Source organism: Geotrypetes seraphini, chromosome 8, assembly GCF_902459505.1.
Source record: "Geotrypetes seraphini chromosome 8, aGeoSer1.1, whole genome shotgun sequence".
In the NCBI taxonomy this organism is placed as follows: Eukaryota; Metazoa; Chordata; class Amphibia; order Gymnophiona; family Dermophiidae; genus Geotrypetes; species Geotrypetes seraphini.
The window spans coordinates 129,908,784-129,923,242 of NC_047091.1; the positions used below are offsets into that span (position 1 = coordinate 129,908,784).

At 44.4% G+C, this 14,459-nt stretch overlaps 1 protein-coding gene across 1 annotated transcript in view; it reads left to right on the plus strand.

The window, feature by feature from the left end:
• Window positions 1-14,459, plus strand: part of SFI1 (SFI1 centrin binding protein) — a 172,599-nt gene that overhangs the window by 10,593 nt on the left and 147,547 nt on the right. The window contains exons 3-6 of the mRNA XM_033957125.1: window positions 511-584; window positions 7,874-8,056; window positions 9,858-9,929; window positions 11,309-11,419. Of these exons, the coding sequence (XP_033813016.1) occupies window positions 511-584; window positions 7,874-8,056; window positions 9,858-9,929; window positions 11,309-11,419 (440 nt within the window). The remainder of the gene's footprint in view (window positions 1-510; window positions 585-7,873; window positions 8,057-9,857; window positions 9,930-11,308; window positions 11,420-14,459) is intronic.

Sequence of the window (14,459 nt, forward strand, 5' to 3'; positions counted from 1 at the left end):
GTGCGTGATGTCATCACGGTGATATCCGTGCACTTCCAAGTGCCTCGAGCCATGGCCACTACCTTTATTTATTTATTCAATTTTCTATACCGTTCTCCTAGGGGAGCACAGAACAGTTTACATGCATTTATTCAGGTACTCAAGCAGTTTTCCCTCTCTGTCCCGGTGGGCTCACAATCTATCTAATGTACCTGGGGCAATGGTTGGTTTAAGTGACTTGCCCAGGGTCACAAGGAGCAGCATGGGTTTGAACCCACAACCTCAGGGTGCTGAAGCTGTAGCGTTAACCACCGCTACATTCTCCCCCCCTTTAGTGTGCTGTGGCTCGAGAAAGTTTTCGAGACACTGGATTAGAAGGTGGAACCCTTTCTCCTCCACCACTAGCTTTAAATCTTCTACTTATTTAGAAAATTCTAGTAACTACTATTGAATGTCATTGGTATTAGTGTGGCTGTAGTAGCTCTCAGATTGTTTCAATGGCTAACATTTCACTGTTACTTTTCTCTTTAGGAGGAATTGTTAGATTTTAAAGAGCATCCTCACTGTAAATACCGTCCCCCTTGCCTCTCGGATAAATGTGACAGGTATGTCTACATTCTTCCTGCTCTTGGAGGAGCTTTAGGAAGGTGATGTTGGAAGCACTCTTTATGAGCGTTGTGTTACATTTCTCTTCCTTCATAGGGACTTCAGTAATCTCTGCTCTGAAATAAGGTAGCATCTAGAAAGTTTTAGAGCTTTTTATTTTTTCCACGCATTGATCTGTATAAAAATGACCTGTAGACTTTGACCTTGCTTGAGGTGAATGGCTGGCTTCTGGCAGAAGAATATGTCTGCTGAACTCTTATTACCTTGCCACAATATTTGGAAATCTCATATCTATATGAGTATGTATTCTTATCACTGTTCCTTCTAAGCTGATTGGAAGTCCTTCAGCTGCTATTGCTGCCAGGAGGAGGTGGTGGTTGTTTTCATTTGCTAGAGGCAGGCAGGTTCTCTGGAGTCCTGCAGAGCTTGCCTGTGCCTCACTATTGAAAATGTAGTAGTGCAACAGCACTCCCCCCCCCACACACACAGTAGGACTGTAGCTGTAGAACTCCTGCTCAGCTTAGAGGGAACATTGATGATGTACTATTACTATTTATTATTTCTATAGCGCTGAAAGGCATATGCAGTGCTGTACATTTTAATATACAATAGACAGTCCCAATCTAATTTAGACAGGACATTTCAGGGTTGGGGAGATTATAGTGGGTATAGGTATCTGACAGCAGTGAGTAGGGCTTAAGAGTTGAAAGTAGTTTCAAAAAAGTGGGCCTTTAGCTTGGATTTGAACACTGCAAGGGATGGAGCACGACGTATTGATTCGGCATCCTGTTCCAGTTATTGTTCCTCTGCAGTAGTGCTGCCCGATTCACGATTCGAATTGGTTCACCGATTCAAATCAGGTAAATCGATTCGAATCGGTTCGTTTTTGCTAAAAAACGGACTCACCGATTCAGCTGCAAGATGATTTTCATGACGCCGGCCGCTGGACTCTACCCATCTAATGTTACTTCCAGTTTTGTGAAACCGGAAATTAAATCGGAAGAAATGAAAGTAGTGGGAGAGTCAATCGGCGAGCGAGCGGACCTCGTGCAGCAGACCTCGGCAGCAACAAATACTTTTTTTGGCTGGCGTTCCCTGCATTTCTCCTCTCTGCCCTGCGATTTAATATCCAGTCCAGTAAGTAAATGAATCAGAATGGGGGCTGGGGATGGAAGCTGAAATCAGCAGGGGGGCTGGGAATGGAAACTGAGAATCGGAATGGGGGCTTGTGAGTCTTGTGGCCTGGGGATGGAAGCTGAAATCGGCAGGGTGGCTGGTGAGTCTTGGGGGCTGGGGATGGAAGCTGAAATCGGCAGGGAGGCTGGAGATGGAAACTCAGAATCGGCAGGGAGGCTGGGGATGGAAGCTGAAATCGGCAGAGGGGCTTAGGATGGAAACTGAGAATCGGAATGGGGACTTGTGAGTCTTTGGGCCTGGGGATGGAAGCTGAAATCGGCAGGGTGGCTGGTGAGTCTTGGGGGCTGGGGATGAAAGCTGAAATCGGCAGGGGGCTGGGGATGGAAGCTGAAATCGTCAGGGGGACTGGGGATGGAAACTGAGAATCGGAATGGGGGCTTGTGAGTCTTGGGACCTGGGGATGGAAGCTGAAATCGGCAGGGGGGCTGGTGAGTCTTGGGGCCTGGGGATGGAAACTGAAATCATCAGGGGGGCTGGTGAGTCTTGGGGCATGGGGATGGAAGCTGAAATCGGCAGGTGGGCTGGGGATGGAAGTTCAGAATCGGCCGGGGGGCTGGGGATGGAAGCTGAAATCGGCAGGGGGGCTGGAGATGGAAACTGAGAATCAGAATGGGGGCTGATGAGTCTTGGGGTCTGGGGATGGAAGCTGAAATCGGCAGGGGGGCTGGTGAGTCTTGGGGCCTGGGGATGGAAACTGAAATTGGCAGGGGGGCTGGGGATGGAAGCTGAGAATCAGAATGGGGGCTGGTGAGTCTTGGGGGCTGGGGATGGAAGCTGAGAATCATTTCTGTAGGCTATCAGAAATTTGCTTAATTATCTACTCACACAGAAAAGCAGTGAAAAGTCAATAGGTTCTCTGAGTAGGAACAACCTGTTTGATTTTGCACTCATGTGATTGACCAATGGTATATCGCTGTTTAATTTATCACATTGATTAATTTGAGCACACGTGAGGTGTCCTATGATGGTGTGCACTGCAGGCAGAGGGTGATTAACCTGTGCCATTATTGTGTAAAGCGCTGGAGAATTCTCTCCCCTCGCTTACCTCTCACGCTGAGGACACCCTGCTTCAGTATAATCATTTATATGATTTATCTTATAAACATTATTACGTGGTCTTTTCCTCAAGTGCTGAGACATCAGGTTGTTCCCACTCGGAGAACTTATTGACTTTTACAGTGAATTGAATCGGAAAAATCGATTCAACAGGGTGAATCGAATCAAAATATTTTTCTCTGAATCGGGCAGCACTATTCTGCAGTCTTCCCAAATCCTAAACTTTGCATATGACCTTCAAGCTGACTCCTGTTCTTCACTTCAAATTCTATTCTGAATTGCAGTATTTCCATGGTGCTAAATGGGTGTGTCAGCTAGCTCTGACATGATCCAGAGAGTTAAGATGCTAAACTGTGAATGGAGGGGTTAGAGTGGGGAAGTGCAGTCTTGTGATTTTTGTCTTGCTGAGGCCTGAAAAAGACAGGATAATATATGGAGAAAAATAAATTAACTTGTCACAGTAGTATAGTAAATGATGGCAGAAAGACACCTGGGCCTAGATGCACTAAAGTCAGCAATAGGGATGGAGGAGTTGTAGACCCTGATCGATTTTCAGAGAGTTGTGTTTGTGAGGAGCTAGCTAAAATAAAGGTAGACAAAGTGATGGGGCCGATAGTGTACATCCAAGGGTGATGAAGGAACTTAGAGAAGTTCTGATGGCTCTGCTGACTGACCTTTTCAATGAGTCTCTAGAGTTGGGAGTGGTACCAGAGGACTGGAGAAGGGCGGATGTGGTCCCTCTCCACAAAAGTGGAAGTAAGGAAGAAGTAGGGAATTGCAGGCTGGTAAATCTGATTTCTGTGGTAAGCAAATTAATGGAAATGTTTTTAAAACAGAGAATGATGAAGTTTCTGGAATCCTGTTGATTACAGGACCGTAGGCAACATGGAATCACTAGAAGTAGGTCTTGTTAGCTGGGAAAGGATGCTATATTATGTGGTAGCTATAGACCTATCTCTCTGTTGGGCATTGATATGAAAATCTTGGCTCACATTTTGGCAGATAGACTATCTGTCTGTCTATCTATATGCCAATGCTCATCCATCCTGATCAAGTAGGGTTCATTACAGGGAGGCAGGCGGCGGATGATATACAGCGGATGTTGAACCTGGTGTGGCAGACGAAGAGATCGGGGTTGTCATGGGTAGCGGTAGACGCAGAGAAGGCCTTTGACTGCATAGACTGGAGGTTTATGGAAGTTATATTGTGCCAGATGGGGATGGGGAGCCGCTTTATCTCCTGTATTCTTACCTTGTATTATAGTCCAATGGCATGTGTTAAAATAAATGGCGTGTACTCAACACCATTTGAGCATTATAGGGGGACGAGGCAGTGGTGTCCGCTCTCTCCTTTGCTGTTTGCTTTAGTAATTGAGCCTTTTGCACAAAATATAAGGCAGTCAAGCCAAGACAGGGGCCTTCAGATAAATGGAGTGGAACATAAACTCTCGTTATTTGCAGATGATGTTTTAGCTATTGTAGAGGGCTCAGTAAGGTCACTTTTGGTTTTTCAGGCTCTTATGGTTGAATAAGGGCAGTTATCAGAGTTTAAAACTAACATGAATAAGACCGAGATTTTGAATATTTCAGTACCTGTTTCGGATATTCCAGCGATACTGTGCATGGTCCCTTTTCAGTGGGTGAAAGGCCCCATTCGATACCTGGGGATTCAGCTGGGGGGGTGATTGGTCTGCTTTGTTTCATCTTAATTATCTCCCGTTGGTCGCCTCGTTAGAGAAGGACTTTGCTCATTGGGATAAATTATATCTCTCTTGGATGGGTAGTGTTGCCTATTGAAATTTCAAAAGTATATTTCCAACGCTGGCATCGGAGCACATTGAGATTTATATGGAGGGGGGAGGCATCCTAGAATGGCTAGGTACGCCACGTTTAAGTTCAAGGGGGAAGTGGGTCTGGGTATCCCTAATTTGGAACAGTATTATCATGTGGCACAGCTTCAAGTGGTAGTGGATTGGCATGCCTCTTCACTCAAATTATGGATACAGGAACAAGGAACAAGGGCTATTAGGAGGACCTAGAGGCATTGGATTGCTTAGACACCTTCCTTGGGTGGGTTAATGGAAAAAGACTTAGTGGCTATAGATAATCCCTTCACAAGGTGAACATTGAGGGTTTGGCAAGGAGCTTTTCGGAAGCTAGTGGGTAAGACACGAGGGGTATGCTTTCTTTCTATCTGGTTTGTTTCTGATTTTCTACTGGGAAGGGAGGGGAGTATTGTGTCGGAAGCAGCATTGTTTTGGAAGATGTGAAAATAGTCGAGATCTTGCACAGTATAAGGTATGTCTGAAGCATCCTTCTGAGCACATCTTTCTGAGCCATAGCCAAGAGGCCAAAGAGCCGCAGTTTGCCAATCTCTGGTCTAGACACTCATTTGCTTTCAGATGGCTTATACACTTGCTTTTTCATGTGATCTAAAAACAAGATTGATCTGGGATTGAGGCAGAGTATGTTCTTAGTAATAAAATCAAGACCACGTGCACAGAGAGGCTTTTTTATTTGGAAATTCCCAAGTATTGCCTTGGAAGGTGAGAAACGGGAATGAGCTAAAATGGAGGGAGCTTTGGCTATGTGTTCAGTTGTTGTTAATATACAAGAGAATAGTGTTAAAGTTCTCTATAGATGTTACATGACCCCAGGCAGACTGCATAAATGCTTTCCCAATGTATCGCCTAATTGCTGGGGAATGTTTGGGGAAAGGGGCACTATGGGTCATTTCAAACTGCAAGCTTGGATGGAATGGGGCATTTTCTGGATCTTGGGTGTGTCTACTTGGTAGATTTGTTCGTGGGATTGACATTGGCCTAGATTGCTTTGGTTTAACACTTATAATGCAGCAAAACTAGTGTTAGCAAGGGTTTGGAGAATTGTAGGAGCACCCTCCCACCTTCAATGATTGAATAAGTTGTGGTATTTATATGATATGGAGTGTCTAGTATCTATCTATTTGAAGGGAAACACTTCATAAGTGGGACTAAATATGAGGCCCTTTAACAAAACTGAGACACTGATGGGAGCTTTTGAACTGGTTGGCTAGCAGCCCCTGTGGCAGTGGTTCTCAAACCTGTCCTGGGGAACCCTTGTCCAATCAAGTTTTTGGGATACCCACAATGAATATTTATGAATCAGATGTTGTATGGGAACCACTGCCACATAGAACGCTATATTCTCAACTTTATGTAGATATTTGTTATGGTGTATGCTGTGTTGGCTGGGTGCTGGATAGAATGGGAGTGGGGGTAGCTGAGAGATAGTATCTTTGGGTGATATGGCAGTCCCTTTGGAGAGCTGGATTTCAGCTTTATTTAATACTAGTCTTTAAGCCCGTTACATTAATGGGTGCTAGAATAGATGTCTGTCTGTCTGTGTTTCTTTATCTCTCTCTCCTTGGCCGCTGTCTGTGTCCTTCTTCTGTCTCCCCCCCCCCGAGCAAAGCTGTCTGCCCCCAGCACACACCTCCCCCCAAAGCAACCCCCTTTCCCTCTCCCTAACTGTCTCTCCATGGCCCTCTTCTGTCTCCCCCCCCCCAGAGCAAAGCTGTTTGCCCTAAGCACACCCCTTCCCCCAGAGCAGCCCCCTTTCCCTCTCCCTGTCTCTCCATGGCCCCTTCTGTCTTCCCCCCAGAGCAAAACTGTCAGTCCCCAGCACACCTCCCCCCCAAAGCAGCACCCTTTCCCTCTCCCTATCTCTCCATGGCCCCTTCTGTCTCCCCTCAGCACACCCCTCCCCCCAAAGCAGCTCCCTTTCCCTCCCTCTGGCCCCCTGTATTGATCCCCCTGCTTACCCTCCTTCCATCCCGGCGTCTTCTGGCCTGCTCCTCTTCAAAGCAGGCCGCGATCATGGTGGCCGGCCCCAGCGAACATCGCAGGCCGCTCCCCAAACCGGAAGCACACTCCCTCCCCCCCCCCGACGCGATCCCGTGCATCAGAGGGAACGTGCCACCGAGGCCGGAAAGCGGCCTGCGAGGCCCGCCAAAGCCTGCCACGATCGCAGGCTGCCCCGAAGAGGAGGATCAGCGGCGGTGGCAACGGCGGTGAGCGAGGGCAGGAGGTGTGTTCGAGCTTGCTTCAGGTTGATGAGGTGAGGGCGGGAGGTGTGTTCGAGCTTCCTTCGGGTTGGTGAGTGAGTGCGGGAGGAGGGGAGTGGCCAGAGTGATCCCTGCCTCCGCGTTCTAAAATGGAACGCGGCCACGGATCAGAAATCACAGCGGCAGGGATCATGAAGTTTCAAGAGCGCATGCGCGCTCTAGGGTTTTATTATATAGGAAAACATGTCCTTTGGGGGTAGTTCTAGGAATGCGTGCATTGCGTATGGGAAATGGATGTTACAACATTGCATAAGAGCACAAATACTTTTTTTCTGCAGATTGTGCTTAGGTGTCCCTGAGTGTGTCTTTTGGGCAGAGCTGCAAGGTATACACGTTTTTAAAACACACCACACCTGTACTAGGTACTTGCAGAAAGTTGTTCCTGCTTAAGAGCATTTGTGTACTACTAATGGCCTCTTTTACAAAGCCGCGCTAACGGCCCCAAAACCCATAGAGATTTAAAGGGCTTCGGGGCTGTTGCCGCGTGGCAGCCGCTAGCGCGGCTTTGTAAAAGAGGCTGTAAGTGTTACTTCAGGAGCTGATTTCTAAAAGCGTAAACGTGCATACTGCCTTCATAAAACAGGCACATTTTTCAACATTTTAATAAATGTCCTGTTCTAAAATTACAGCCTTATATCTGTAAGAAATATCTTGACCACACGCTGGCCAATCGAGCAGCACATTATGACAAAGATTTTTGATATTTAATACATACATCTTTCTCTTATGAACAATTTAGAAAACAACTGAAAACTTTTATCTTTTCAAAATTTCTTACGAATAATTTAGAACATAATTGAAAACTTTCTTTTAAAAAAAAATTTTGATCCTATATTTTTTTATTGTATCTTTTTGATAATATTTTGTAAACCGCATAGAACTATTGTTGGTTGCGGTCTAGAAGTCCTATGTTACGTTTTATCTCTTAAAGGTTAAAGCTAGTCAGAACAGGAAGAGTACAGAAGTTGCAAAACTCTAAAATCCATTCAAGAGGACCACGGCTTACTCCAAGACATGCTGGGATTTCATACCCAGTGCAGCAGCGTTCCACTCAGTATCGTGGTGTGGCATATAAATGGAACCGTGGAGGCAGGTTGAAAGAGCTACGTATCAGGTGAGTGCTCTCCTTTTTATTTCTGCTTATACAGATCTAGAGATTGTATATATACCTGTGCTAAGACCCTTCTTTAGAGCTGGGCATAATGTGAGCTCATGTACATCACACAGGAGGTGCTTTTAAACGTGCATGCAGGTTGAATTTATATATTCAAGGAGTATGAAGTAGAGAATGACATGGGGACAAATTTTTCCCCGTCCCATTCCTGCGAGTTTTGTCCCTGTCCTTGCCCCATTCTTGCAAGCTCTGCCTGAACTGCACAAGCCACAAACACTTATGATTTTTAAAGTGTTTGAGCCTTGTGCAGACGAGGACAGAGCTTGCAGGAATGGGGCAGGGACAGGAAAAGAACTCGCCAGGATGGGAAAATGAGTTCCTGCGGGGACGGGGAAAAATTTGTCCCCATGTCATTCTCTAGAATGAAACTTGCCAGATGACCATGCTTCTGTATATTTATTCTTTTAGCTATTACTGTACCAGTTATAGCTAGTGATGGCTTTAGAAAAAAGATCTCTCCAAAAGAGATCCAGTGCTGTAAATACAAACGCTCTCCATGGTTCTTTTGAGAGCTATAAATCCTTATGCAGCGAAGATGTAGTTAAAAGAAATGGAGAAAATCTCAGAGATGCAGGCAGGCTGAACTATAAGAAACACATCAAGAAACATAAAGAAGACCCAATATTCCACAGTAGAAACAATCCAATGATAAAAACAAGAGACTGTGGATATAGATGTTCTGAAAGACGATTTATTATTCGCTCTTTGCAATAAAACCATTAAAATACAAATATAATAGTCCAACCGGACCCTACACGATCACTCTTCTCTGGACACAGTACTACTTGAAAGAGTCCAGAGAAGAGTGACTAAGTTGGTTAAGGGGCTAGAGGAGCTGCCATACAGTGAAAGATTACAGAAACTGGGCCTCTTCTCTCTCGAACAGAGGAGATTGAGAGGGGACATGATTGAAACATTCAAGGTACTGAAGGGAATAGACTTAGTAGATAAGGACAGGTTGTTCAGCCTCTCCAAGGTAGGGAGAACGAGAGGGCATTCTCTAAAATTGAAAGGGGATAGATTCCATACGAACATAAGGAAGTTCTTCTTCACCCAGAGAGTGGTAGAAAACTTGAACGCTCTTCCGGAGTCTGTCATAGGGGAAAACACCCTCCAGGGATTCAAGACAAAGTTAGACAAGTTCCTGCTGAACCAGAACATCCGCAGGTAAGGCTAGTCTCAGTTAGGGCGCTGGTCTTTGACCAGAGGGCCGCCACTTGAGCGGACTGCTGGGCACGATGGACCACTGGTCTGACCCAGCAGTGGCAATTCTTATGTTCTTATGAACATGTCTTCCTCAGGGGTCCAGTCATTTCCAGTTATCTGCTCAAAGACAAGTACACTGTTTTTAGTCTATTCTTCTATCTGTGTACCCTATATCATCTGGACCCCTGAGGAAGGCATGTTCGCCGAAACACAGACCGTGTAAGGTTCGTTTGGATTATTATATTTGTATTTTAATGGTTTTATTACTAAGAGCGAATAATAAATCATCTTTCAGAACATTTATATCCACAGTCTTTTGTCTATAAGAAACACATGACATTGTACTGCCATGCCTTATTGCTTTAACAGCCCAAAAACAATATTTATCTCAACACATTGAACGAGTTGCATATTGAACCATTCAGCCAGTCTTTGTCTCTCAGTTTAATCTTTATAATGGAGACAAGCAGATGGCAGTATGTAATGAAAAATAATTTAAGCTTTGTACTTCACCAACTTCTTCTTTACCTTGTAGACATCTAGCAAGGAAGTTCTTTTACCTGTGGGTAAAAAGGACCTTTGGCCGTATCCTTCCACACAAAGCAAGGTAATTATGATTACTTCAAGCCCTAGGAGGGTCCTATCCATTCAGGTCTCCCCCTTTCTCCAGCCGCGGCCTCCCTTGCACCATTCCTTTGCTGCAGTCCACCCAAACTGAAACAGGAAGTTGCTTCAGAGGGGGGTGGACTGCAGCAAAAGAAAAGTACAGAGGAAGCCAGCCACTGTTTTAGGTACTCCTATCCTCCATAGTCACTCCTCCCTGTCCCAACTGACATCACACTTACAGTCCAGATGCTCCGGAAGCCGACGCTGACGCTCTGTGCTGGACTGAAGGGCCTTGAGCATCTGTGCATGCTTACAGTTTGCTGGACTCCTTTTGAGATTCTCGGAGAGGGCGTGAGCCAGCAAGCCTTCAGCATGCGCAGACTCTCAAGGCCCTTCAGCTCAACACAGAGCGTCAGCATTGGCTTCCGGAGTATCGGAAGTGCAATGTAGGTAAGTACGATGTCGGTCTAGGGCAGGGGGGAGCAGGTGGTGGAGGATAGGAGTGCCGGTCAACAAAGGTAGAGGGGATTGCCATTCATCCGGGGGGGGGGAGGAGGAAGACGTAGCAATGGGCATCACTGGGGATAGCAGTGCTGGTTATCAGGAGGTGGGGGAGAGATAGCAGTGCTGTTCATGGGAAGGGGGTAGAGGATGGCAGTGCCGGGCATCTGGAGGGGTGGAAAATAGCATTGTTGGTCATCGGATGGGGAGGGGAGGGAAAAAAAGCACCATCTTCCAAAGGAGACTCGAATATAAACTGAGAACCTATAATACCTGAAGTTATCAGAGAGCCTAGTATTTACATCTGGTTTCACTTTCACTTTCAGTGGAGAGAGAAGGGAACAACAACTGCTGAGGGATTAAGATGTCCATGCCTGAATCCCTCCAGTAGATGACTGCTCAATCAGAACATCTTTCTGTAACTTGTTCTGAAACAGGTCTAAATAAAGATGTTTTTAGACATGGATGTTTTTCCCCTTTTGTAATTGCTATTGGATGTCCAGATTTCAGGCCCTCCCTAATCCCACTCAAAACAGGTCTAGAACATGCTCCTTGCTATTTGGTATACTGTTGCAAACTCGGGATTTGGACATTTCAAGCACATGGACGTCCATTTCAGCCTTTTGAGACATCCATATTATTCGAAAATGAGTACCTTGATATCCCAGTAAAATATACTGCATATATTTAGACACACTGAAGATGTGGTGCTTTTAAACAGTCTGTTTACATGGGTAAAATGCTTTTTATCTGCACAAATGGTTTTTGAGCCCTTAATGTCTTTTACATGGGAAATATATAGTAACTAGAAAGGACCCCTGTCCTAACCCCCCCCCCAAAAAAAAATTCAAACAAAAATTCTCCCACTTATTTGCCTAGAAATTACTACCAACGGAAACTTCTCCTCTTAACCTTCAGCAAGTGGAAGGAGGAATGGTGGATCTTTCACAAGGAATGGAAACTCACTATTCGAGCAGTCTGTCACCACAGGTGAGGTATTTTCTGTTTCCCTTCGTGCCTGACAGCCCAAAGCAATCGTGCACTCTTATTTTAGTGTCAGCTGATGACTTTTGAGGGCTACAGTGAGAGTTCTTTACTAGCTGGGCTCTGAATAATTTTAATTTTGAAATTTGTAATCCACTTCAGTCAGCATAACAGTACAAGACAGATTATATGAAAAAATAGATTTATATATTCACACCACAATAGCAATAATAAAAATAGCAATAATAAAAATAATAATTTCCCTGGCCTTGCCAACAAGAATTCTATAATAATCTTTGGATGGTGCACAAGAGGCTATTCACCTTATGAGAACTTCAACCTTTATCCTTTGGAGGACCAAGGCTTCATTGCGTTTTTCACTGCTGGTACTAACTGAGCCCTATGGCTTTTTTATGTAACATAGTATACTAATTTTTCTCAATGGACAAGCAAGAAGAGTGAGTCACACAATGGTAATGTCAGACAGTACCATACTCTCCTAGAGCTCAGAAAACCAAAAATAAACTCTCTTCTGTGCTCACAAACCTTCACCCTAAAAGCAGAATCCTCAGAAATTGGTCATAGGCATTTTATTGCCTCTCATTAATTGTCAGACCTTTTTGCAAGATCTGACAATTAAAGAAATGTATAATGGTTACTTTGGTTTTCTGGCCTCCATGTCTTCTGAGGCTATCTGTGAGGGACCAAAGAGGCTTCATTTTTTTTGTGTGTGCTATTGTAATCATCTAGGAGCTTTATACACTGTTGCACCTCAACTCACTAGAAAGGATTTTGTCATCAAGAAATATCTCCCCTCTGGTACATGAGCAAGGGTAAAGACTCACTTTTCAAGGGCTCATAGTGTAGTATTACCACCTGCTCCTTTCCAAAATGAGGTCTTTCTGCGTCTGCCTTCATAATGCAACATCTCAGACTTCTTATTTCTTCATTTCCCTTTACGACAAAGGTAGCCATTTCCTCAGTTAATGAAATCAGTCATACAACAGCTGTTCAGTGCAACAAATTAGAATACATCAAACTCTGTTATCTTGTCTTATATATTCTTCCCATTAGAACAGAGTAGCAATTGAGTGTTTACCTGAAATGCCTGCCTAAGGTTCTTTTCTTAGGGGTTTAAACTTCTGACATAGGCCTATGTTTCGCCATTGACTGTATCAAGGAATCTCCCTTATTTTTGCCGGTGCAATATTTCCTGCGTTCCCAACTTCAGCTAGCACCGGCAAAAATAAGGGGGATTCCTTAATACAGCCAATGGCGAAACATAGTCCTATGTCGGAAGTTTAAACCCCTAAGCCGCGTTTTTGCATTTAAGATGAGTATTTAAACTTTATAAAATAAGAATATTTATTATAATAAGTTTGCACTATTGAGCACTTTTTTTTTTTTTGCGTTTTATAAATCTTTATTCATTTTCTTATGTTACAACAAGTGTTTTAAATAAATTCATTATAAACTTGAATAATCACACTTGATTAACTTACAGATTAATATCAAATTTAAAATTTCTTTAGAAAATCAATATTTTATAAAGTTATAATATTGAGCACTTTAAAATATAATAAGACTAATGATGACTTTGGTATGTATAGTCTGCGTATGTTGAAACCTTTATTACATGCAGCAACATTGCTGAGATCTGAAAATGGAAGTCAAAACTAACTGTTCAAGATATTGCTGATTCAGAAGTGTTAGTTTACAGAATACTGCTATATTGCCATCCTGGTAAAAAGGCCTCTTTCTGTAGACTGTTAAGGAGCTCTCACCTTTCATCCCAAAGAAATCAAACATGGGATATCTCTGCACTTATTTGCCCCTATGATCCAAATTGCCTTAGTCATAGCCAGCACAAATCACATTCTTGGGTCTATAATGCATTTGCTCTCAGCTTATAGGCAGGAGAAGACTTAACTTGCAGACTTCATCATATAACACTATAGGAAACCCCCCTACTTCCAATGATCCCAGTCCATAGATTCTGCTAGTCACACCCTTGCTAACCCATTCCTCGAATGCATTCATGTTTTTCAAAATCTGTTTTACGTATACTCACAGCAACATACAGCATCATAAACTTCACAGTAGCCATGGTAAATCAGCAATATAACAGAAAGTAATTCAAATCAATTAATCAAAGAAGAATCTAACAGACCACCATTATTATTATACTAATATTCATATTATTAATATGGTGCCTAATAATAGGTATTGTCTATATTATCTGAATGTAAACCCATACAATCAGATTTGTATGTACTCAAGAATGTGATGGTGATGATGATAATTATACTGCGACAGCACCAAAAATACCAACAGTTAAACAGTAATAGTAATACCACATTAGAAAATTAGAATAGAATAATTGAGTAGAACTACTGATGATATTATAAAGATAAGTGTTACTACCTTCTTCCCACCCGACTCGCACCTATCTATAATAATAAAATGCTAAGCGCGCATGTGCACTCTTACCGCCATGTTCCCTGAACTCTGATCTGTAGGTCAGTGGTCGGCAGGAGTGCACATGCGCGACACCAGGACTCCAGGATGCCTTCGGTTCCGCGGGCCTCTCAAGCAGCGTGGTGGCAGGGATGGCGGAAACATTAATGAGGCGGCTGTCAGCTTCAGGTGTGCGCGGAGGCTGTCGACGCCTGCAGGCCGTGGAGGTTTGAGGTGGCTGTCGGCTTCAGGTGTGCGCGGCAGCTGTCGGCACCTGCAGGCCGCGGTGGCTTGAGGCGGCTGTCGGCGGAGGGCAGACGCAAATGGAGGTAAGGGGTGCTGCTGGACAGGGGGGGCAGATAAAGGAAGGGAGGCCTACAGCTGGACAGGGGGAGCAGGAAAGAGGTGCTGATGGACAGGGGGGGAAGAAAAATGAAGTGAGGCCTACTGCTGGACAGGGGGAGCAGGAAAGAGGTGCTGATGGACAGGGGGGAAGAAAAAGGAAGGGAGGACTACTGTTGGACAGGGGGAGCAGGAAAGAGGTGCTGTGGGGGAGGTAAAACAAAGGGAGAAGGGCTGCTGCTGGATA